Source organism: Microcebus murinus, chromosome 2 (genome assembly GCF_040939455.1).
Source record: "Microcebus murinus isolate Inina chromosome 2, M.murinus_Inina_mat1.0, whole genome shotgun sequence".
Taxonomy (NCBI): Eukaryota; Metazoa; Chordata; class Mammalia; order Primates; family Cheirogaleidae; genus Microcebus; species Microcebus murinus.
In genome coordinates this window covers 9,006,460-9,032,052 of record NC_134105.1, presented here as the reverse complement: position 1 = coordinate 9,032,052, position 25,593 = coordinate 9,006,460, and the positions used below count along the sequence as shown (strand labels likewise).

Genomic DNA, 25,593 nt, shown 5'->3' with positions numbered 1-25,593 from the left:
ACCGCATTTCTAAGGTGCCTCAGTGTATACAAAGCACTTCCACGACCGAGCTTGTAAAACAACCACAAATCTGTGAGCAAAGCCGGGCTGGCACTGTGAACTCATTTCACAGGTGCAGAGGGCGAGTGACCTGCACAAGGTCCCACGGCAGGTCAGCAGCAAAGCCAGGGCTGATGTTCTGCCGCCACCTCCCCGGCTGCTCCACATGCACCGAGGAAGCATTGAATAGAGTCGTGCTGTCTGCTGAGCACAGCTGTGGGCTGGGCTGACGTGCTCCAGGCCTGCACAGGACGCACAGGGAAGCAGCAGAGGCTCTGTCCCCAAGAGGGGGCTTGGAGGCTCCAGGGGAATGGGCCCATCTGGCCCTAGGCTCTTCTGAGATTCTGGCACTGGGGGAGCAGGCGGCCACCACCTGGGATGCTCAGGGAGAGGACGAGCAGGGCGCCACTGGCCACTGTTCCGCCTGCCTCCCCAGCATCACCATCAGGGCTGTCCCTTGGGTGAGGCCACAATCTCCAAAGGCCCTTGTGAAAGGCAGACAGACCATCTAGTGACACCCCCAGCAGCCTCTAGGCGTGGAAGGGTCAACCTGCTCTTGGCAGCTGCGGAGGGAACAGGGCAGGGTACAGGGGGAAGAGGAAGGGGAAGGGAGGGGGAGGGGAGAGAGAAGAAAAGAGGAAAATCATAAGTGGAAGGAGCAGCTCTTGCTCAGTGATGGGTTTCAAACTGTAGCTGCATCAGCATCACCTCAGGGGACTGCTGTCCCCCCGCTTTCTGATTCTGCAGGTTTGGGATGACAGAGAATCTGCATTTCCAACGAGTCCTAAAGTGCTGCCGATGCAGCGGGTCCTGCAGCACATCTGGAGAACAGCTGGCCCAGCTCGTGCACTTATGGGGCTGGGGGCAAAGGCACAGGGGCCATTGGAGGCTGGGAGACCCACGGAAGTGGAGGCGCAGGCACTGGAGGCCTTGGCCCTCCAACACAGAGTGGCAGCGTTGCCAAGGGCGGGGGTGGGGATAACATTTAAGATGCAGATTCCTGGGCCCACTCCCAGAGGGCTTTGATTGTCCAGGCCTGGTATGGGGTCCAGGAAATGACACTGGAAAATGACAGAAGCTCCCAAATGAATCTGCCACAGGCAGTCCAGGGGCCACACAGAGAGGCACGTGGCGCTAGGGGACGACGGTGGAGAAACAAACATCCCAGGCCTCCCAAGACGTGACGGGCCACAGAAACACTCGTCAGCCCCGTGCCCTGGCCCAGAGCCAGCTCCCACACTGGCCACATGTGGCCTTAGACAGTTACACAAAGTTTAAAACTCAGTTCTTCAGTCCTACTAGCTACACTGAAGTCCAGGGGCCACCACCCTAGACAGTGCAGGCACAGAACATCCCATCTTTGCAGAAAGCTCTCCCGGACAGCAGTGGGCTGCAGAGACCGCACTGTTGTCTGCCTCCGCGTCCCCATCTATACAAAGGGACTCCTTCTGCTCATCCCCAGAGTGTCCAAGAAAGGAAAGATATCGCCAGGGCAGGCATCTCTACCCCACTGTACCCTGGCAGGGAAGGAGCTGGCTCAGCAGGGGAGGCACCCGAGTCTGCCCCGGAACCCGAGGGGGGCCTCTATCCTGCAGAGGGGACATCGGGGATCAAACTTGCCTCTTGATGGGTGCTAGTGCAGCCAGAAAAGCCTGGAAGGAGCACAGGGGGCCGAGGGCTGGCGCTGTGGAAATGCAAGCCCCGCGAGCCCACCCTGGCTGGGGGAGGTGTAAGGGAACGCCACAGAGGCCAGCCCCAGGTCAGCAGTGGCCTCAGCCTGGGTTAGGTGTTTGGAGCCGACAGACAGCAGGGGCCACTCACAGTGCGCAGGTAGCTGCAGAGCCACAGACCCAGCTGGTCCAACCTCCCAACCCTCATCTGAGAGGAGAGATGGAGGTGGTGTTTGAGGCCGGGAGGGGGAGGACAGGAAGCTGAGCACTTAGATGGGATGCTGGCGTCAGTCCCTGTCACAACCCCATGCTACAGGAGTCTTCTCTGATACCCTGACCAGGCACAGCCAGCCCCTGCCCTATGCTTCCAGGGCTGGAGGATGCACTGCCTCCCAGCGCAGCCCATCCCATTGCTGGACAAAAAATCTCTCTCACAGTGAAGGAAAAGTTGTCTCCCTGCAACTTCTCAGCAGCAGGGTGCCCAGGTGCACTCCAGCCTGGGCAACACAGCAAGACCCTGCCCCCTCCTCCACAAAACATGCTGCATGACAGCACCAGAGACAAAACAATGTGCTCGTTTTAATCACTGCAGAAAGATGCCTAAATTTATTCACTCCCCAAACCTTTGCAGGCAGATCCCTGGGGCAAGGCGTGGTCCTTAAGCTTAGTAGTCACAAATATAACATGAAAAACAAACGTATAAAAGCCCAGATCATTCCCTTTTAAAGAAAATAGCTATATCAAACACAAACAAACAGACAAAAACGATTCATCATCATAGCCAGGTGTGGTGGTAAACACCTGTAGTCCCAGCTACTGGGGAGGCTGAGGCAGGAGGATCGCCTGATCACAGGAGTTGGAGGCTGCAAGTGAGCTATAATCCTGCCTGTGAATAGCCACTGCACTACTGCCTGGGCAACACAGCAAGACCCCACCCCCTCCTCCACAAAAAATGACTCATGATAGCACCAGAGAAAAAAAGACACCAAAATTTATTTTTTCCCCCAAACCTTCCCAGCACACCTGTGAGGTGGCCTGTTTTAAAGGAAGTGTGAGAAGCACTGGGGAGTAAGCCTCCAGGACGGGGTATCTCCAGGTGTGGTTCTGGGACCATCCAGGTGGGGGTAGGGACGGGCCGTATGTTAAAAGAGCAGGGTCCTGCCACTACTGTGTGATTCCACTTGGAGGTGGCACCTGGCTCAGGCTAATGCACAGCGACAGAAAGTAGGATGGTGGTTGCCAGGGGCCGGGGAGCAGGCTGGAGAGGGACTAAAAATAGGCAGTTTCTGTTCAAGGTAACGAAAAAGTTCTGGAAATGGATAGCGGTAACAGTTGTCCAACACTGTGAATGTCAATGCCACTGAATTGGACATCTAAAAATGGTTAAAACGGTAAATTTTATGTTATGTGTCTTTTACTACAATAAAAAAAAACACACAAAAAAGAAGTGTAGGGTCCCAAACTCCACTCTAGATCTACTGAATCAACGGCTGAATTGGGCCCTGGAATCTGCATTTGAGCCCCTTGATGCCAGGGCGCAGCTCCCTATTGGCTGCCCGTGCGGGGGAGGGCCACAGACAGAGTCCTCTGCTTCCCAGGCCCCTGGCTTCCCTCCCCAGAGCACATGAAGGAAACAGAAGTCCCCCCACATGGCGCCGACACACCTGGCACAGGTGAGACGCTAAGAAGAAGCACCGGCAAGCGCTCAGTGGAATGGGTGTCACGTGAAAAGCATTAGGGCCAAGAATAAAAGGGGCCAGAGGTGGGTGGGCCAGGGAGCCTGGGAGAACAGGCCCCACCAGGGGCTTTGGGAACCAAGCCTTAAGAATCTGGGTGAGCCACAGGACAAGAGTTCGGTCTCCTCTCCTGGCTTCTCCATGGGGCTGAAGCAGACAGGCATTCTGGTTGAAAGCAAGGCATAGGAATGCTGGTAACCGCAACGGATAGCCAAGCCTCACCCTGGCTGCTTTCTGAGCACAGGACAGAGTTGCGAGCTCACGAGCCTGAGAAATGCATGCGCTTCTGCTAGATTCTGGGGACATGTGTGCCCAGGTAGGGGTTGGCACAGAAAAGAAAAAAGCGGGATTCAGCTAGGACGTCCATCTACCTTACTGTCCACTTGGGGACACCGTGGGCATGGAAAGGATGCAGCTAACGCTACACCAGGACATAGGGCAAACCAGCATGAGTGGCCTCCAGCTTCTCACTCTAAAATTAGCGCAGTCCCAGAAAGGCAAAGGGCAGAGGTTCTCCAAGTCTGCTCTGCAGAATCCATTCATCAGAATCACCCAGGGCGCTTGATGAAAGCATAGATTCCTGGGTGGGGGAGCCCGAGGATCTGCATAGTGGCACGCACCCCAGGCCTCTGCGGTCCCCAGTCTGAGAACCCCCTTGAGTGGGTCAGAGCGGGGGAGGGAAGAGGGTAAAGAGTGAAGTCACTCCTGTGCTTTTAGAAGTTCTCACATTTGACCCTGGAAATCACCCCAGGTGACATCTTAGAGTATGGTCCCTTCCCTACCTCAGGCCTCAGTTTCCCCCCTAGTAGAGGGAGCAGGTTGACTATCCCTGCTGAGGTTTCCTTCTCAGGGCTCTGCATTCTAGGTTCCCCAATTGCCAGGGGGGCCCTCCCGTCGGGGGCCAGCCTGCCTCTCTGGACTGTGGCTGGGGCAGGGGCACAGTCTCCTGGCGACAGAGACCAGAGGCAGCTCTGGGCCCAGGGCCCTTGCTCCCAGCCACTCTGGCTGACTGGGGCCCGTGTGCCTGAGACGCCAGGGAGAAAATCCCATGACTCTCCACATCCAGCCTCTGCTCTTGCCCTGGGAGCCTGGGGGACCGTCAGCTGATGACGGAACCACAGGAAGAACAGTCCCGGGGAAGGCAGCACTCGGGCCTGGAGCAGCCATGCGCAGCAGCCTGCACAACCTCCTTGGCCTCAGTGGTCTCACCTGTGAGACCCGGGGGAGAGGGGGCGACGGGCCAACTTCAAAGTTGGGGGCACCCGGGCAGGGCCGGGCTGTGAGGGGAGGGAGGAAGGCATCCAGGAAACAGCAGCTGTTGTTTGTACTTCTCTCCAGCCCCCAGGGAGAGCTTCCTGAAGCTTCTGTACAATTAAAAGGTACTAAACACACTCAATGCCTGTGATAAAGTTACAGCCCAAACGGGCTGGGAGCCTGAGCCAGCCTCCAAATCCGGGCAGCAACAAAAGACGAGGCCGTTGGCACCTGCGGATCAGCCGCCAGGTGCCAGGTGGTGGGTGTTTCCCAGCATGTCCCAAAGTCCAGCACGTAGACCAAGGACGGCAACCACACAGAGCCCACCAGCTCCCCCTTGCCCCAGCCAGACCTGGTGTCACCCAGTTCAGGGCTGGACGTCAGGTGAGACTCACCTACCTGTCACACTCTTCTGACTATGAACTTCCTCCAGATCTGGGGCTGCCGCGGCCCCTGATGGGCTAACGCCACGTGGCGAGGACTCTGAGGAATTGCCACAGCCAGCATCCTCTGGCTGGCCTCTCCTGAAGGCATCCAGACAGCAGACGAGAGAAAGCCTGAGGTCCCCATTTTCACGGAGGCTGCCACAGGGGGTGCAGAGGGGCTGGTCCTTGTGAACAGGAGGCAACCCTGCCTTTCTGTCTGCCTGACATGCACTCATCTGGTGCCCACAACCTAAAGTGCATTTGCAGAGAGTGAATCCGGTAAAATAGCTACGCACACACCTTATAACCATGCCTGCTCTCTGGAGTGTTTATAGCCCTTAGTGACTCACGGCAAACACGGGTCCCCACGGCGCTGGCTTCGGCCAGCGTTAATGATATGTGGGATGTGCTTATCTGCTGGGGCTAAAATCTGTTTACACGCAAACACACCTGATTTTCCATTTTTGTCTGCTTGCCATGTTATGGCTGAGAGAGGCCAAGTCCAGAGCGTGGGTGCTGCTTTCCTCTTAAGATGATTAAAAGGAGAGCACAGTCTCCTTCCTCGAGAATGGCCGGAGGGCCTGGCAAATGGTCCAGTGAACTCAACTGGAGTATCACAAAGAACACAAAGCACTTCAGGACCACTGCGGAGACCTCCTGAGGACTCAGAAGGCCAACAAGCAGTTTCCCTCCACAGCCACCTGTTTGAGCAAATCCCAGACATTACAAACTTCAAAAATAAACATATATGTGTATCATATATATTTTACACCCACATGCACACGCTTCCAGCTCTTCGGACTGTGGATAAACAGGAAACCCCCTCCTTCCTTACGGCATGGAAAGCATTAGGCTCCATAGGTATGAAGAACGCTAATGATATGGATTCCTGTCCAATCTCCAGTAACTCTGAAGCAGGTAACCTGATCCCTGTTTTAACTTGCTTGCAGGCACACAGCTCCTAAGGAGCAGAGCTGATGAATTCAAGCCAGTGTGTGTTTGACCCCAGAGCTGGGGCCCCATACCCACTACAGTGTGCCGCAGGCCCGGGCAGAAGGATGAAATTCAGTCCATCTCACTGAACCACAAAGTATGGAGTATGCCACCCAAAGGACGGAGGCTGCCGGGCCACAGGCTGAGACCTCCCTGGGGAAACCAATCTGAGCAGTGGCTTTCACTCCTGATATCCAGGAGAGCCAAGCCCCCCCAGACCCCACCCTGTCTGCTAGGGAAGGATGCTCACACTAAACCCACCACTGCATTCTAGTGGGCAGCTTCCTAAAAGCAACCCTAATTCCAAGGAGTGGAGATTTAATCTCATACAATCTCAGCCGAAGTCCTTTTCAGAAAGGATAACAGAAAGCTGACCTCATGCTGAAATTGCCAAAGGCACAAAGATAAGCAAATGCTGGAGTTGCTTAAAACAAGGAATGTCAAGGAGAGGACAGACTTTTTTTTTTTTAAGGATAAAGGTTTAAAGGAAATAAGGACCTGAAACAAGGTGGGTCTACTTTCTTAAGATCAACACAAGGTCTTTCCAACTTTGAGGTCTTCAGTCTGGGATAAATTCCTGGCTGTGATACACAACGGCTGTGACCTTGGGCAGTTACTCAACTTTTCTAGGGACCAGCTTCCCCCGTCAGTGGACGGGATTAACAACTGCCCCACCCTGGTTGCTGGGAGGACCCAGGCAGACAAAGCACTGTGTCTAGTTAGCACCGGGACTGGCCTGACACACAAAGATACACACGTGCCCTGGTCTCCTCGTCCACAGGTTTTATGTGGCAGGCAGGGGCAGGGAGTGAAAGAACACAAATGATGACAAGAGATAAAAGGTAGACAGTGTCAAGAGGCAGGAGAAGGCTCTGTGGCTTTTTGAGCTGGGGCACAAGAGCCTAATGGGGCCGACGAGTTAGGGTTCAGCTGGTTCAGAAGCAGATCCATAAAAGCGCCTAGTTTACAAAGACACTCATTTCCCACCATCTTTTAAAAAACAACTTGGTTCTTTTAGCTTATCGGAAATACCCCCTTGCCTTAGAAACTCGGCACTCACACACCTCACTTCATTCTCAAGCGTGTTCTTTCTCTCCGACCACCCTACCTAAACGCCAAGCAGCACCCACTCGCACCATGCTAACTCCTTCCCTGGCTGGCTTTTTCTGCACAGCACTTAAGCCCTCCCCGGACATATCCTGCGCGCATTTGCCTACTGGAAATCTCCTCCCACAGAATATAAGCTCCATGGAAACAAGGGCTGCAGTTGTCTCCTTTGCTGCCACATCCCTGGCAGCTACAACAGTGCCTGGCCAGGAGTAGATGCCCAAGAAATGTGACTGAATGAGCAGACAACAAAAGACTGAAGGACTCGATTCATGTTCACAGCTTAAAAACTCCCCAGTAAGCACCTGGCTCACTCTGTGGGGGCTCCGGAATGATCTGCCCTTCAGATGAAGTTATTCCCGTCATGCCAACAGGGAAACTGAGTTGTGGAGCACATCAAGGTCAAACAGAATCAAGGCAGAAGCAGGTGTGGACTGTGCAAGTGTCTAATGTCTGCACCTCCTGCTCCAGGCAGTGGTCGCTCACCCTGGAGTCCAGAGCTGTCGCCACCACAGGGCTCACCGACCACTGGTCTCGGTCGGGACACCCTCCCTGAGCAAAGTCAAGGTGTCCAGGCCTCCATCCCACCAAGCCAGCGTCCCCTCTCCCATTCCTCTTCCTCACACCTCTGCAAGTGCCAATTCCCAGACTCTTTGGTCTGACAGGGCACCTCTTTCTGCATTCAACTTGGGACCAAAGTGCTGACATTCTAGAGAGAGTCACCTCACAGCCTGGCTGAAACGTCTATTTCAGCAACATTTCAGCTTGCAGTTCTGAGCAAAGAGTTCCCATTCCCCTCCCCGAGGAATACCCCTCTTAACAGCCAATGGATTCAGAGACCATTTCCCTGGTGGGTGGTCCTCGATGCCTGGCCATCATGGAAGTTCTCAGAAACTCCATTTGGTCTTTAAGAACCAGAGACTAGAAAAGGGTGAAGGGTAGTAGGATAGAGAAAACTCACAACTTTCTTGTTTAGCTGCTACTTTGGTCCCATTTCACACCAGTGATGACATCTGTCAATCAGGAAAGGAGATCTCCATGGCTCTCTCCCCTAAATGTGCCACCCCATGAGGGCTGCAGGAATAACCACCCCCCCAGAGACAGGCGTCAGCTACACCACGTCATTAGGATATTGTTATTATGAACACACAAATGGAGTCTATACAGACACAAAGTAAACAACTGTATCTTCACCCAGCCATCTTCTGTACATGTTTACGTAATAACAAATTCCACTGACACAACACTCAGCTTTGGATCACTTAAGTATTTTACAAACAAGACAAAAGTCATCTGGACAGGGTTCACGAGGGTGGAGATAGAACAACAGATAGCATCACAACCTAATGGGAAACTGAGGCAGGGGGCACAGGGAGGTAATCGAGCAAGCATGTAATGACAGCAGCAGCTGAGGACTAACACTGAACATTTATGATGAACTAGGCAAGGGACTTTACAGACACCATCTTTTGAATGACAAGCCTTACTTGATACTATTATTATTATTATTTTTACAGCAAAGATGGGTAAACTAAGTCTCAAACAGATGAAGCAGCTTGCCCAAGCTCTCCCACCTGCTTACTCTTGGCATCCGTGCTGTTTCACATCAACCTGTCTTGAACTTTCACTGCCATGTGCAACTTGGGAGAAGCCGGGACAAAGTGAAACTCCCACTCCAGACAGAGAAATACTTTGCCCTGGCACCAGCAGCCGCATTGCATCTTCTGGGGAGACCAACATAGGCAAAGCAGGAATTAGGGGGCCTTGCTGCTGGTTTTTTCTCACAGGAAGGGAATAATTATTAGGTCAGTAAGCCCCTATGTTCCCCAGCCGCTGAGCGAGCTGCCTGGGGAGACATTGCAAGGCTTTGGATTGCCACAGACAAAATGTGAAACTCTAACTTCACGGCTTAGGACTGTGGGAACTTGGGCTACTGGCTTAGCCCCTGGGCTTCTCCACGCTCACCTGTATGGAGATAACACAGCCTGAGTCCCTGGGCTGTGATTCGGTTTTAAGGAGACACTGCATGTAAATGACTGGAACACATTAGGTGTTTGAGAAATAAGGAACAACCATGTTGTACCCCTCCCCCATTTTTCCTGGAAAAAGTATTCAAAACTTCAAAATGATGATGACCGGTCTTTCTCAGAAAAGCCCTTCCGTCGTCTGCTATCTAAATTCCTTCCTACGCCTGAGTCAGGCGAATCCAGGGGTCCCCCCTCCCTGACCTAACCTGGGGGGCGGGGAGACAGCTGAGACCGGAACAGGACGGAATAGGCACACCCACTGGGAACATTTTAACACTAAAAGGCTGTTCTCCACTTGGGGCGGATTAGCCAACGACACACAATTAGATCACTGCACTTGCATCGCCACCGCTGCAATTCCTCTTTCTGCATTACCCCGAGTTCAAGTGCATAAGAAACGCAGCAATCTCCCCGCTCCCAGCAAATGCGAGTCATCAGTTTCCCTCCCAGGGGGGCAGCGGCGAAGGGGCGCTCTCCTAGCGCCCGTGGGGCGGCCAGGTAGCTTACAGGTGCGGTCAAGGGGGGCGCCGCCCCAACTCCGCTCCGGGGTGACCCTTTCCCACGCTTCCCCAAACAGGCGCGGGGTCCAACCCGGAGCCCGGTCTCCAGGCGCCGCGGGATCGCACGACTCCGGCTGGCGCGGCCTTGGCCTCCCCCTGCGGTCCCTCGGAGGACTCAAGCCCGAGAGCCGGGGAGCCCCGAGCCCCCCACCCCCACGCTGAACGACTAACTCCGGGTCCCACGCGTCTCCCGGCTGCACCCGCCCCGCGCACGGGGCTCCGTGCGCCGCGAGAACTTTGCCACCAGCGGCTTCCCGGTCCCGGCCGGGAGCGCCCCCGCGCGCCCGCCCCGGCGGCTCCCGGGCCTGTGGCCGCGCCGCCCTCCCGCCCCGCGCGCACCTACCCGGCTGGCTGCAGTCGCCATCTGCCCGGACGGAGGGCGCCCCGGCGCGGGGCCGATCGCTGGGCCCCGCCGCTTCCGCACATAGCTCGCAGGCGGCCGGCTCCGGGGGGCGCGCGGGCCCGGCCCCCGCCCCGCAGGAAGGCGCCGGCTCGCCCTGCGTCGCGAGCTGGCGGACGCGCTCCCAGGAGCCCGAGTCGGCCGCCCGCATGCCGCGTGCCCGGGGGGCGCTGCCCGCGGCGGCGCGGGGGGCTCCGACGGCGGGCGGCGGGCTCACTGCCCCGGGGGCAGCCGCCGCATCGGGGCGCAGCCGAGCGCAGCCCCCGCCGCCCGCCCGGCCGCCGGCGCGCGCCGGACCAGGACTCTCCGTCCGGCCGGACGCCGGGCTGTCCGCGGCCGCCGCACGCGAGGAACTCGGCCGCGGAGCTCCTCACGTGGGAACGGCTCCCGGCCCCGCGGCTCCTCCTCCCGCGCCTTCCGGGCTGGCGAGGGCCGGCTGCTCGCCCCGCCCCGGCCCCGCCCCGGCCCTCCGCGGCGCCCGGACTAGCCCCAGCGCTGGGGAGCGCCCTGTCGCCCCGCTGCGCGCCCGGCCCTCTGGCCACTGGCGCGTCCCCGACAGGGTCACTCCCAGAGGAACCGAGGTCGGAAGAAAGACGGCGGTGGGGACTCGAGCCCAGGTCTCTGAAAGCCCCAAGTGAGTGTGTGCCGGGGGAGCCCTTAGTCCCTGCCTGGCACCCCGGTGCACACACATCTCTCTGCTCTTCTGACCCCCTGTGACAGCCTCGCCAGAGAGCTGAGGTCCCCATAACGGGCTGGGAGAGGGCACAAAGAGTGGGAAGGGACAAGGTAGCCGCCCTGGGACGTTTCCTTCACTGGTCTTGACTGTGTGTCCAGCCAGGCTTGGTGTGGAGTTAACACAGAGTGTGCATGCTGTGAGGTGGGGGAGACCCTGGGACGTCCCTGTCCCTGCTTTCCGTGAGCCTCAGTTTCCCATCTGTGACATGGGGCATCAGTAGTTCCCACCCTGTCCATCATCAGTGCCGCTCTTGAACTACCTACTGTGGCAGCCACGTGGCAGGTGAGGGGGCTCCCCAGTGAGCCCAGAGCCCGGACCCTAGGAGTGGGTGGGGAGGGCAGTTACTAGGCCGGCCAAGCCCTGTAGGAGCCAGCACTTTGGAGGGTCTGCAAATCCGAACCCACCCACTGGAGGGAGTGGGTGTTCATGGGCTGGCGGGGCTCCTGTAAAATGAGTTTGCAGCTCTGAGCCCCCTTTGATCTGGGGATTACGATGGTCTTTAGAAAGACTAATTATCTCCTCCCAGCCCCAGGGGGCAGGTCCAGGTCCCCCCTGTTGTAGACATGCAGGAGCCAAGGCTGCACAGCCAGGTGAGGGTCACATGCACTGGCACTGGAGGAGCCCCGCTGCCCCTCCTAGGCAGCAGGCACCCGGCCCTGCCAGGCCTGGCTCTGTCATCTGCGGCTCCCACCCGCCCAGGCCAGAGCTGCTGCAGGAATTTCTAGGTCACTGGCGTATAGCTCTCTGACAAGCTATGGGAACCAAATTACTTTCCCCTAAGTCTATAAAAGCTTCTGGGATAGTGTTCCACCTGTGGGCAAGAAGCCCGCCTCTCGGCAGCCACAGTGGCCTGCCCACCGACCATGATGGCCTTCCCACTTCCACCGGCCCACATCCTCCTCACCGCCCCAGTGACTGGAAACTGCCCGGCTGTGGAGGGCCACAGGGCCGCCTCACCCCCCTGCCCCTGTCTAACTGGAACCCCTGACTCCACTGTGGGTAGAGTGGCATGCCAAGTCCTGGGGGTGCGAGCTGAAAGAACACTACCCATAGAGTTAAACACTCACACCACTCTGGAGGAAGAGTTGCCTGCAGGGCCCCACCCGGGGACATGCATGAGTGAGGTGGGCTGTGCCGGTCTGCTGTGGTTTGTTTCATAAGGGCATTCTGGTTGTATTCTTGTAACTTCGAAGACACACTTTGCATATTAAACACTTAGGAAGACTTTTCACTTCTATACACTCTTGCCCATATTTCTTAAAGTACATGAAGTAGACTTTCGATGGAGATATGCACTTTCCTCTTAACTCCATGACAAGAAAAGGCATCACGAGCACGAGCAAGTAGCCCTCGTCACTTGGATTCAATGCTGGGGAGACATCAGGGGGTAGTGGGAACTGTGGCCAACCACAGACCACCAGCCCCTGTGGAGGAGGCCATAGACTGTTGTCATGCAGGAATGTGGGCCTAGTGTTACCAGATGTTCTATTTTTTTTTTTTGAGAGCTACTGGGAATGTGGATTTTTATGTGAAATCTAAGTTTGAAATGTTGGCAACTCTTTCAAACTTAAGAAGGAAAAGGAGGAAGAAGAGAAAGAGGAAGAACAACAAAGTAAACATGTCTACAAGCTTCTATCCACCCCACTGCCCCCCAGTGCTCATTTCACTGCTGCCTTCACTGGTACCCTCCGCAGCCTCTCAGAAGTCTGCACGCACTTCCTAGTTACATTCCAGTCACCCAGGCTGGTTGTCAAGCCCAGGGCCCTGGGGAATTTCCTCTGCTGTTCCAACTCAGCCAAGTTTGGCCATGACTCTGTGTGAGTGTATGTGCATGTATGTGTGTGTGTGTGTGTGTGTGTGTGTGTGTGTGTGTTGTCCATACTCAGGACCAGGACTTCAGATGGCGGTTGGGTCCACCTTCCCCAGCTTTCTGGGGGTTCCCAGGCTGTCCAGGCCTCCCCAAGTCAGCTGCACCCCTCGCTGTCCCTGCCGACAACTCTGCTGGCGTGCAAGTCTCCAGCAGCAGCAGCAGTCGGCTGTCAGAAAACCATCCACCATGGGGGGCGGAGGTATTTCTTCCTTGAGGTGTGTTTCTGATGAGGAGGATACCCTGGGCCCAGGAGACGTTTCTGCTCAGTTCTGCAAGACGAGATCCAGGAGCCAAGAACTGACAACGCATTTTCTGCCCTGAGCAGCTTGGGCAGGTCCTGTACAAAGTCCAACTTGAGGGTAGGTAGGTGTTAGTGGGGACTCCAGAGCAGCACCAGCTTCTGGGCACGCAGCCTGTGTTTTTAATACAGTCCTAGATGGCTTAACGATAGGGATGTGTTCTGAGAAATTCGTCGTTAGGTGATTTCATCCTTGTGCAAACATCACAGACTGTACGCACATAAGACCGCCCCCCAGGAGGATGCTGGGGATGGGTGTTGGAGTCAGCTGGGCCTGGGATTTGGCTCCCCCTGTCCTTGTCCAGGGAATGTTGTGTCCGGCCTCTGCAGGGCAGCAGGAAGGGAGGATTTGGGAGGTCAGGAAAGGCAGCAGAAACTGTCTCCATCCAGTCTTCCTAGCAACTCATGTTAAAGAGCAGAGGCACAGTGGGAATTCAGAGGGGAAATGGGCAGTCCAGCCAGTGGGGTGGGCAGGCAGCTCTGATTCTGAGCTCTGAGGCCAGACAGTATCCCCATGACCCTGACCTCAGGTTGACATGGTGCCACCCAAGAAGACACAAAGGAAGCTGGGGACATAAGGGATCAGTGCAGTTCCCATTCCCAGAGGAACTTCATTTAGATCTGTGGTCCTCAACCCCCGGGCGGTGGGCCAGTACCGGTCAGTGGCCTGTTAGGAACCAGGCCGCACAACAGGTGAGCAGTGGGCAAAGGAAGCTTCATCTGTTTGCAGCTGCTCCCCATCACTCACATCACCGCATAAGCTCCGCCTCCTGTCAGATCAGCGGCATTAGGCTCTCATTGGTGCTTGAACCCTGCTGTAAACTGCGCATGTGAAGGGATCTAGGCTGTGCTGCTTACGGGAATCCAATGCCTGATGCTCTGAGGTGGAGCTGAGGCGGTGATGCTAGCGCTGGGGAGTGGCTGCACGTACAGATTATCATTAGCAGATAATCTGTAATGACTGCACAATAAATGTAATTCACTTGAATCATCTCAAAACCACCTCCCACCCAACCAAGCCATGGAAAAATTATCTGCCATGCAACCAGTCCCTGGTGCCTAAAAGTTTGGGACCACTGCTTGAGATCACTGGAGAAAACGACAAGACATATTTGGCTTCAGAAACAAAACCCAGAAACACTGTATTAAGAAATCTCATTATATAATATTTGGCATCTGCTCAAAGTTGAATATTTGAGCCCACTGGAATTTTTCAGTTATTTTTTTTTTCTTGCTTGTGTTTTTAAAACAGTCACATTAATACATCACTTAACCATAGGGATATGTTATGAGAAAGACATCGTTAGGTGATTTCATCCTGGTGCAAACATCATAGATTGTACTTACACACCTAGACGGTAGAGGCGCCTACACACCTGGGCTATATGGCACAGCCTACGGCTCCTAGGCTACAAACCTGGACAGCACATTACTATTCTGAAGACTGTAGGCAGTTGAAACATAATGGTAAGTGTTTGTGTATTGAAACATATCCAAACATAGAAAAGTGCAGTAAAAATATGGCATTATAATCTTATGGGACTATTATCGTATGTGTGGTCCATTATTGACTGAATGGCTGTTATTCGGCATGACTGTGTTTTTAGATGTTTTGCTGAGATCTTCCAGCCAACATATATCTCCAGATACCTTTGGCTAAGACAGAGCAGCAATTCTTGACTTCTAGGAAGATGCACTGTTTCATATGCCCGTGTGAACTCCTAGCAGGACTTCCCAGGGAGTGTGGAGACCTCAGCTACGATGTCAGTCCCCACCCTGCAGCTGTGTGTGACCATGGCAAAGTGCCTTTCTGTCTTTGTCTCTAAGCATCCTCTCTGGCCAAAGCAAAATGAAGGGGCTGGTTTAGGGAGTGTGAGGAGGGCTTTTCTAGCTCTGCCAACCATGGTTGAGTTGGTGTTTTTTATCCTTTCTCACAGTGGTTGTGTGGCTGTATTTTTGTGTGTGTGTGTGTGTGTTGCTAATAGTGACAGAAAGTGTATTCATTACCTATTGCTGCATAACAAATCACCCCAAGATTTAGTGGCTTAAAACAACAAGCCCTTATTATCTCATCGTTTCTACGGGTCGGGAGTCCAGGTGTGGTGTAGCTGGGTGTTCCTGGCTCAGGGTCTCTCGCAGGCTGCAATCAGGGTGTCAGGTGGGGCTGCTGTCAACTTAAGGCTCAACTTGGGGAGAATCTACTCTCAAACTCACCTACATGGCTGTTGGCAAGATTCAGTTCCTCCTGGGGCATTGGACTGAGACCCTCAGTTCCTCATTGGCTGTTGGGCCTCCTCACAAAATGGCAGCTCGCTTCCCACAGAGGGCTCCAAGAAACAGCAAGAGAGGGTGTGCACACCATGGAAGCCACATTCTCTCTGCAACCTAAACTTAAAAATGACATTTTTATCACCAGCTCCCTGTTCGATTCATTGGAAGTACATTGCTAGGTGTTGCCCGCAGGGAAGCAGGTGAAACAAGGTGTGGACACCAGGAGGCAGGATCACTGGGGCCATCTTGGAGGCCGCCCACCTCAGGAGGTTGGGGATACAGTCTCTGGAGGCAGAGAGACCAGGATGCAAATCCTGGCTCTGATGCTCACTAGCGTATGATCTAGGGCAAATAAATGGTTTCACCCCTGGAAGCCTTAGGTTCCCCATCTGTAAAATGGAAATGATCATGGTAACTACTTGTGGGGTTGTGGTGGGAGGTTTCAGTGAGATGAGGCACGTGTCAAGGTCTGCACCGTGCCTGGCATGGGGTCAACCCTCCAAAACTGGGCCAGAGGGACATTCCCAGAGGTGGCTGGAGTGATACACCCATGGCTTCTGAGCCAGACGAACACTCCCTGGCATCTCCATGGAGATCTGTCATCGTCCGTCAACTCCTGGGGACTTCAAAGTGATTTTGAAGCCCTCTGGCAGGCCCTGGGTGGCCTTTGTGGCTGAGGCCACCAGCAGGGACAGTGGTGATGTCTTCTTCCCTCAGCTATCCCAGTAGGACTCTGGGGCACAGGTGCAGCAAGGAGGATTAGAGTGGGATTTTCCTCCTAACCCATTTAGACCTTTGCCCCTGGGGGTGAGGATTTTCCTGAAGTCCATCCCGCCATCTGTCCTGGTGAGCCTGGAGACTTTTGTGGGCCTGTCACGGGATCACCGGTATCCTTTGACAGTCTTCCCAGGGCCCTAAATTACCTGGCAGAGATCCTGATCCTCTCCAGGGGGTTTCAAAGGGCCTGTCCTAGAGGCAGAAGCTTAGCCCAGGCCTCAGGCAGAACGGGGCATTAAAGTACTTCCACAGAGCGCAGCTGGCCTCTATGTCCTGCCTGTCGGACTGCCTTGGGTCCCAGGTTAGATTTTTAACTGCAACAAAATGATAAAGTCCTTCCTTATCTGGGGGCCACATCTTACCCTTCTTTAAGCCCCTTTTTGGGGCGTTCACTTCAAGCAGGAAGGTTTCTGCAGGAAGTTAAAATGCGGCAGCTTATTCAAAATAAAAACAATAACAGCAAAAATACTACAACTTGCAATAACAACACCAGCAAACATTTACATAGCACTTACTATGTGCCAGGCACTGTTCCAAGAACTTCACCTACTCATTTAATCCTCCCCCAAATCCTGAGAGGTAAGTTTATTACTATTATCATCCCCATTTTACAGGTGAGGAAACAGACACAGAGAGGTCAAGTCACTTACCCAAAGTCACAAAGCCAGTGAGTGACGGAAGCAGGACTAAAGCCTGTGTACTCTGCCACCATACTAATAGCCATGATGCTACCTTGGTGACCGGTGTCATTTATTGAGCACTCACGTTGTCCCAAGGACTGTGCTTTCTAGCTCATTAAACCCTCAAAACCCTATCCCCATGTTCCAGATGAGAAAACTGAGGTGGAAGGAGAGAAAAGAACTTATCCAAGAAGATGTGGCTGGTAAATGCAGGGCTGGGAGTCTAACTCTCAGAAGTGAGGGGTCTTCTCTGGGGAACTGCCTCCCACATCGGGGTTGTGGAGATTGCACGCCTGTGAGCAGGGGTGGCATAGTCACCTCTTCCTCCTAAAGACAGGCTCAGAGGGAACCCTCAGGTCTGCTGGGGGCGGGATGGGCCCTCTGCTGCCCCCAGTGGCCACTAGCGAAACTTCACCCCCAAGTGGGGTCCTTCAACCTGGGTTTTTTGCGTTCTGGGAAGGGAACCACTCTGTTAACCCCCAGGATTTTCAGACCCTGCGTCTCCACTCCCTGTGTGTGACTCGAGAGACACAGAGGGCCACGGGCCAGCGAGGACCCAAGAAAACAATAAGTTACTGTTTGCTGAGCACTTCTACCTCTGCACCATGCACTGCGCTAGGTACTTCTTACTTAAAAGCTACCATTTAATTAATCAATGCACAGAGATGTAATCATTACTGTTAAGGGCTATTAATAGTAGTAAATAAAGCACTTCACACACATTAGCTCATTTTCATTCCCAGAACAACTATATAAGTACTATTATTATTATCATCCTCACTTTATCAATGCGGAAACCAAGGTTAAGCAGGTTGCCCCAGGTCACACAGCAGGTATAAGGTGGAGTCAGAATTGAAACACAGGTAGTTCTGGCTCCAGAGCCTTATTCTCTTAAGTATTATGCCATTATCAGGGGCCGTTATGAGCCTCTGCCACCCATTCCCCAAGGACACAAAGCGATCCCAAAGACTAGGCTAGTGAACTGCCTCTAGAGATTCTTGCCCAGTGAGGGATGAGGTCCAGAGAGGTTGGCTTGTTCTGTCCCTTTAAGGCTTAAAGTGCCCATCTCTCCTGGAGAGACTCTCCTCTCACAGTGACTACAGAACCCTGTGCAGGCGTGCCTAGGCCTTTCACAGGACATCTCTGAGCTCCCTGCAACTAGTAATCAGGCATCCCAACACCCAGGGCCGGGGAAGGTCTAGTTGTTTAAAGACAAAGCTGGCTTTTCTCCTGTTGGAAGTCTAGAGTGGCAGACACTTGCCCAGGAGCTCACAGCAAGTGGGGTTTGGGGGCCACCTTCCGTAAGCCCTGGGGCAGTTGTGCTCCAAGCCTGGCCCCCAGCGGCTGCAGGGGCATCACTCCTGAGCACTTATGAGAAATGCAAGTTCTCCGCCCCTCCCAGACCTCCTGAATCAGGCACTCGTGGGGCGGGGCCTAACGATGTTTTAACAGCCCTGCAGGCGACCCTGATAGGGACACAGCTGAGGGCCACTGCCCTGCCCAGAGGAAGGGCTGCAGGTCTTCAAGGGTGGTGGTGGGGGGAGGAGGCAGTGGAGCATGGCAAGGTCGCAGTTTCAGTGGCTGTAGCGTCACAGTTACATAATGCCCCCTCCTCCACCCTGATGGCTTTCTGCACCCAGAGTCCAAACGCAGCGGCCCTCCCTTGTCAGGAGGCCACCTGCCCGGCTCCAGGAGGCCTGTCCGCACACGCCCGAGGCTGCTTTCCCCATAATTACGGGCTTTGCCGGCTGCCGCCCACCGGAACTCAGGCGTCAGCCAGAGCGACTCCGGCTCCTCCAGCTCTGAAGGCAGAGCGTGCGCGGCCCCCATGAGCGCGCACAAGGAGACTCGGGGCTTTGGTGGCTGCAAGGGCCCCCAGCAAGGCTGGGGATGATCCTCACTTTGCCCTCGGTGGCCCCAGCGTGGGCCAAGCCCAGACCGGGAGACAGAGTGTTCTGCATTCTGCGCATCAGAGAGTGACCTCAGGCCGGCCTCTGAGTTCTCCGGGCAGAAGTCTGCAATGGCCCCTAGTCCCGATGGGACTAATTAGAATTTGTTCTAAATTTTTCTTTTCCCAGAGTTGTCTTTTAAATATCTTTGGAACTGGTTTCAGGAGGCAGATTTGTTGTGGAGATACGTAGGAAGGACTGGCAACTTCCCCCTGAAGTTTCTCATTAAAACAAACAAGCAAAAATGTGTTTTGCTAAATGAGAAAGACGCTGCATTCTTTGTGTTTTTAAAGACTCGACCTTTGAAAGTGGAATGTTTCTCTCAAATCAGGGGCCTAGTAGAGGGGCACTCAGGGACTCCTGGGGTGAAGGACAACCTCAAAAGCTGCTGCGGGGGCCCAGTCCCAACTCCCACTGCAAATGCAAGGCAGGGGCAGGGCCTTGAACTTCACCTATGCCCACAGTGCCGGGCACACGGCAAGCACACACTCCTAAAGATTCTCAGCTCCAGCTCAGGGCCTCCCTGCTGCCTGGGACGACCTTAACAAGCCCCTTCCATTGCTCTAGCCCATCCCCATTTTGCCTGAGAAAAGTGTCTCGCGTCTTAATAAAGAACAGTATTGGCCAAGCATGGTGGCTCATTCCTGTAGTCCCAGCACTTTGAGAGGCTGAGGCCTGAGGATTACTTGAGCCCAGGAGTTTGAGGCTGGCGTGAGCTAATATATGATGATGTCACTGCGCTCTGCACTGCAGCCTGGGCAACAGGCTGTCTCTTAAAAAAAAAAAAGCAAAGCTCTGAAAAACAGAACAATAGCTACCATTTGCCATGAGCTGGTCAGTATGATGGGCTCCCTTGTGACATCATCTTCTTTAATCCCTCACCTGCCCTATGGGCGGGGGTGGGTACTATTCTTATACCTATTTTATTTTATTTACTTATTTAGAAGTGGGATCTCACTCTGTTGCCCAGGCAGGAGTGTAGTGGCATGATCATAGCTCACTGCAGCCTCAAACAGGGGTTCTATCCCACATGGCACCAGTGTGCACTCCTAACTCCAGCCTGGTCAGTCCCCCCTGCTTCCTGATGTCTCGCCTCGGGCTGCCTCACTCACACGTGCGACCCGCCTGGCTGCTCCAGGCACGAGGAGAGGCAGAGGCAGCGCGTGTGCATCCGTCTGCCTGGTACATCTCAGCAGTGCCCGTTCCTGGGGGATCCCAACGTGGCGGATTAGAGGGACCACTGCACAGGGAGTCGGGAGATGTGGATATTTGTTCTGTCAGCTGGGTGACCTTCGGCAGACCCTGTTCCCTCCCTGGGCCTCAGTTTTCCCATCTATACAATTAGGGTATCAGAGAAGAAGATTTCCCAGACCCCCTCCACTCCTGTCAGCCCCAAGGCTCCTCAAAGCTGCAGAGCCCATTGGGAAACTCTCAGGGATGCCAGAGAGGCCAGGTGTGGGCTTGCCCACCTGAGCCACCCTGTGGCCATGAGCCCCTCCTAGCAGGGGGACAGTCTCTGTGGCCCAGAGCTGCGCCATCAGCACCAGCAGGGTCCAGGGTCTGGGCCTGCCCGGTGACAGGGCTGTGGGTTCCAAAGTTGGAGCACCTTCAGCACCTAACGACCTCATTGCACAGAGGAAGATGAAAGACCCAGGACCCCCCCCCCCCCGAAATGCAAGACACCTGAGCCGGGAGGGGGAGGCGTCATTCAAGTCCCAGGGACATAGAGAACACGAATTCAACATCCCTTCTCTTTCTACATCCTACGAACATTCACCAGAGGGGGAAACTGAAGCCCGGGGTGGGGAGGTGACTGCCCAGGGTTTCACAGTAAATCAGTCCCAGAGCTGGGCGAGAGCTCCGGCTTCTTGACCTCTGCCCGGGGTACTTCCTACATTCTCTCTCCCTTGGGAATTCAGAACCCTTTAACTTTTTGGCACTGGGTCTCAGAGGGGGGTTGGAGTGGCCCATGTGGGAAGGGACAGTTTGTCCGGCTCAGAGGCCTAGCATGGAGCATGTTCTCGGTGCCTGAGGTACACACCGCCGGGCGTGCGGGCTCAGGGCTGGTGTGAGCCGCCCAGGCGTCCAGGATGGAAGCTCCATCTGCCGGAAAGGTATCAAAACTGGCAGCCGGCAGCCCACGTTTGGCTCACAGACATATTTTTGTTTTTCCCACAGTGTTTTTTAACAATTCACATTAGTTGCCAACATTTGAGAATCGGCAGATTTCACATAAAAGACAGGACTTCCAGCTTCTCCTGAAAGTCTTAGCAGCTGACAAACGCTGGCCGGTGATTTCCGCCGGCAACGTCTGGCGGGAGCTAAGCGTCACTCCTCTCCTTCACCATGCACGGCCGTCTTCGTCTGTGTACGTGACCCCCTCCCATGCAGGTTTGGGAATTCTGAACCTTCCTTTGCAGCCTCCCTGTGCTGAAACCACAGCCTCTCTCACCCTCGTCATCCTGGTTCTCAACCAGGGGGCAATTTTGCCCCCCACCAGGGGACATTTGGCAGTGTGTGGAGACATGTTGGTTGTCACCACTGGCGAGTGGGACAGTGCTACTGGCACTTAGTGGATGTGCAGAATGGCCCCCCACAGCAAAGAATTCTCTGGCACGAAATGCCAGCAGTACTGAGGTTGAGAAACCCTGGGCTGAATCTAGAGACACCAAGAACCCCAGGCCAGGACCAGGACCCCGAGAGGAGGGAGCAAGAGGCCCGAGTGTGCCCCTTCGAGGAAGGCCCAGGCCAGCCCGGAGATCAAGTGCTCTTCTGTAGCTGTGAAGGACGTGGAGCGCTCCCTTGATGGCACTACTGGGAAAGTGGATATCACGGCAGCCACTCACGATGAAAGGTCAGTAATGAATGTCAGAAGGGGCTAGAGCAGGACATGCACAGGCCACAGACCTCCCAGAGCTGTCCTGGAGCCAGGAGCTAATTGGTTGGAATGAGGCCAGGGCCAGGCATTCATTCATCTTGCATTTATTAAGTACCAACTGCTTGCAAACCACTGTGGTTCAAAAGATAGGAGAAAGCCATGATGTGCACAACGCGGCCCTGGCCCCCTAGGTGGTCTGGAGGTAGCCAGTTAAGGAGGGGGCACCCCAGGAATGCAGAGGGGGCTCGGCTGGCCAGGTGCATAGCAGAGTCTCCAGGGCAGGGTGTCATTTGGCTCCAGCTCTGCAAGGTGCAGCCTGGACAGGCAGAGATGGGGAGGTAGGCACTCCAGGCAGAGGAAACAGCCTCACTCTGGAGGCAGCAACAGACTCGGGGGCACGTGTTCAAGAGGAGATGTTATCTAGTGGGTGGGAAGAAACTGGTGGGAAGCAGATGGCCTGACTGGAGGAGACTGAAGCACACCACGAGGCGTCTCCAAGTCAAGCTAAGTGGGAGAGAGAGGGCAGAAACCCTGGGGGATCCTTGCCAAGGTGTGGGGTGTAATTACTGTGCGACTTTGGAGAAGTCACTTAAATTCTCAGAGCCTCACCTTCTCCATGTGTTCAACAGACATAATAAGAGCAGTAACAACTGTTGCGTATTGAGCTCGCTATGTGCCACAGCACCCAGCCGTGCACAGCAGCTCTGTGGAAGTACATACTGCCACTACGTCCACGTTATGGAGGAAGAAACTCCAAGATATGGGTAGGCAAATTCACCTGGACTTTCACAAGGATACTGCCGGCGCGTGATGACAATGGGCTCTGGACAGGGCGGTCTGGCTGCAGTCTCCATGCCCTGAGGGTTCTGCTCTCTGCCTCTCTAGGGCCAGCCCATCGGTTGTCCTTAAGGATAAGCGAGATGAAGCAGGGGACCTACCCACCTGATTCTAGCAAAGAGGTAGTGCTCAGATGCTACAGTGTGTCTCGTAGGGTCCCCGCCCAGGTTGGCATAGCAAAGTCCAACGCATGGCGCTGAAGAAGCAGGGCGCTGGGGCTCTTCCTCTGTGAGCACATCGGCTCTGGGGAGAGATGGGGTGGGGATGGGCGCCTCTCCACTTGGGTGAGAGACAGCTGAGCAGGGGTCCCCCTCCCGCTTGCCCTTCCTGGGGCCCCATTCGCCATCCCCAGTCATCCTCCTTAACGTCTCCATCCACGACTTTGCTCACTCTGTCCACCCTGCCTGGAATGTTCTACTTTCCACCTCCAGGAAAGCCTTCCTTCTTTCCCTTCCAACTCAGCTCAGAGGGCACTTCTTTCTGGAAGCAGCTCAGGACGTGCCCGGGCAGAGTCACCATGCCCTTGTCTTTGTACCCAGAGCACTTTTTCAAACCCAGTTGACCCTCTTAGGACATTCAGGCGTCATCTCACAGAGCTGCTCAGCTCTCGCCATGCACGAGCCTCTCCTGCAGATCTTGCTAGAGTGGAGATTCTGACGTCCGATGTCTGGGGTGGGGTCTGGGATTCTGCGTTTCTAAAAAGCCCAGGAGATACAGATGCTGCTGGTCTAGACCCTTCTTGGGTAAGTGCCATGCTATCAGTAGCAAGATCACAGGACACTCCCTGGGGGTCATTCTCCCCTACTGACCAAACACCCACGCAGGGTAGGAGCTTCTGCACTCATCTCAGCATTTGTAAATGCCAGCACCGGGCAGCTGGGGGAGGGGACAGCATTGACCCAGCAGAGTTCAGGAGGGGGACAGCCAAACTGACTACTTTAATTTGACCCACATCTTTTCTGCAGCCTGGCCTTATTTTTTATCTTGATTTATCGCCTTATTTTATAGTGATAAGCATCTAGGGTGGCCAGCTTGCTTGCTCTCTAGAAAAATATGAGATCACAGATAAGATGGTGTCAACAATGCATTTTAATCTTAAAACCAACTTGCATATTTCAACTGATCATTTGTGCTTTTCTAAAAAATTCAGTTTGTATGTTTTGTGGTGTTGAAAAAAATATAAATGTGCCCTTTTTATACATTTTCATTTTATGGGACAGAAAGTAAAAGGAAGGACTTTACAATGGACTCTGGTTAACTCTGAGGCTGCTTCCCCCATGTCACCCACCACGGGGCGACTGGATTCCCAGGCTCCCTTTCCCTCCCTACCCTCGAGCTCTGTCCCACCGCCACCAACGAGGCCAAGGAATGAAAACAGGTTTGAACATCCACTTAGCCAACTCCAAATGACTTTAGAAAGGTCATCCTATTCATTAAAGAGAGAGTGACAAAGAAAAAAAAAAGCCCAGTACACTTGTAGGGCAATCACATTAACTATTTGTTAATAATTGTCCACTGTCCATATCCAAATTTCACTGGGCAGTGAAAAGCAAGCTGAATCCATGTGCTGCACTATTTTTATCGAAATGTTTGCATGAAGTAATTAACTCACCCCTTATGATTAATGCCTGGTTAGCAGCCCCCTGGGAGCAGGTGCCAGATGCAGGCCTGGGGGGCCTTTTCCATTGCAGGCCACTGTGTCTTGGTCCCATCTGCAGGTGGAAACAAGACGAGGCAGCAGGAGTTTTTCTACTCGAGGTGCTTTTCCGGCCCCACAGAGTACAGCTGGCTTTGGGGACAGTAGCAGGTGAGGAAGATGCCCTTATCGCATATGGGAAATAACTGAATTTTTACCTAGCGGAGAAACCTAGGCAGTGGGTTCCCCAGCTGGGAATCTGGTACGCAGCACACAGGCTCATCTATGTTGCTGCCTAGAGTGCCTGCAGATGTCTGTGGTGACATATGCAGAGGGATGTCCTGCATCTTGCAAGCTGACATCGTGTGGCACTGAGCATGTCTTGTTTGTAACTGGGTAGCAAGTCTGTACTGACAGCTAGAACTCAGCACTGTAGCTGCCATTAAGCGCCTACCATGTGATAGATTTTTATGTGCATTCACCTCCTCTGATTCACAGCCCAAACCTCCTAATGGGAGGCAATTCTTAAGGCCATTTCACGAGTAAGGAAAATTGAGGCACGTGGAAAAAGTAATTTCTATAATAGGCCACATAACTAGGAAGTGGCTGAGCTGTGGTTGGAACCTGCATCTGCTAACTCAAGACTAGACCTCTAACAGTTTTGTTAGACCCCTAACAGTTTTGTTAGGCTGCTTAACTAGTCCAACCAGGTAATCATCCAACTAACCAACTAGTTGAGAAGCCAATCTTCCACTACTCATTCCCTGGCCACCTACTGGTGCCAGGCACTGGGAGCTAGGGGAGGTAAGACAGAAGCCTGCCCTAGCTGTGCAGCCTTTAGCAGGTTGCTTAACATCCCAGGGTTTTACTTGCCTTATCTGTAAAATGGAACAATCGTGCTGCCTCCCTCATTGGTTTAAGGGAATAAATACAAGAAAAGCACTTAGAACAGCAGCTGCCACAGAGCTCATGTTCAATAAATGTTACCTTTAAGGTTAGATGAATGGGATTGCAATTTTTAAAATTAAATTGGGTTTGTATTATGGTGTTTTAAAATGGATTTTAAAGCGAAGCAACTATTTACAAAGCCTGTACGCAGGGATGGTGGAGAGTGTGGTGAGCTTGTCTTTCAGCACAGCAGACAGATTCCTGTGTCATCCCTGAGCACCCTGAACTTCAGCCACCAAGAAAGGACAAAGCAGATCCCAGCCTGCCATGCTCATCCCTCTCTGTCCATCTGGCAAATGCTCTGAGGAAGAGGAGTCCAGCCCTGTCCCCCTGTCTTCTGAGTGTCCGTGGCACAGCCTGCCCCCCTCTAGCCAAAGGAGGATGACCCCAGGCAGAGAGCAGTGGCCTGAACAGCAGGGCAGGGCGCCTGTCCGCCACGGCTAATGTCAACCGGCCCCAAGGCCACTGCTCCATACTTGCCACTTTACAACCTCTTCCTTAA

At 54.1% G+C, this 25,593-nt stretch overlaps 1 protein-coding gene across 3 annotated transcripts in view; it reads right to left on the bottom strand.

Annotated features, from left to right (window-relative positions):
• The window catches only part of KAZN (kazrin, periplakin interacting protein), a 1,045,723-nt gene that overhangs the window by 131,533 nt on the left and 888,597 nt on the right, over positions 1-25,593 (bottom strand). Inside the window, exon 1 of one of the 3 annotated variants that reach the window (XM_020281647.2) lies at positions 10,155-10,587. The exons of the other annotated variants lie outside the window; for them this stretch is intronic. Coding sequence (XP_020137236.2) covers positions 10,155-10,362 — 208 coding nt within the window. The 5' untranslated portion in view covers positions 10,363-10,587. Of the gene's footprint in view, positions 1-10,154; positions 10,588-25,593 lie in introns of those variants that run through there. 3 annotated transcript variants of the gene reach the window in all.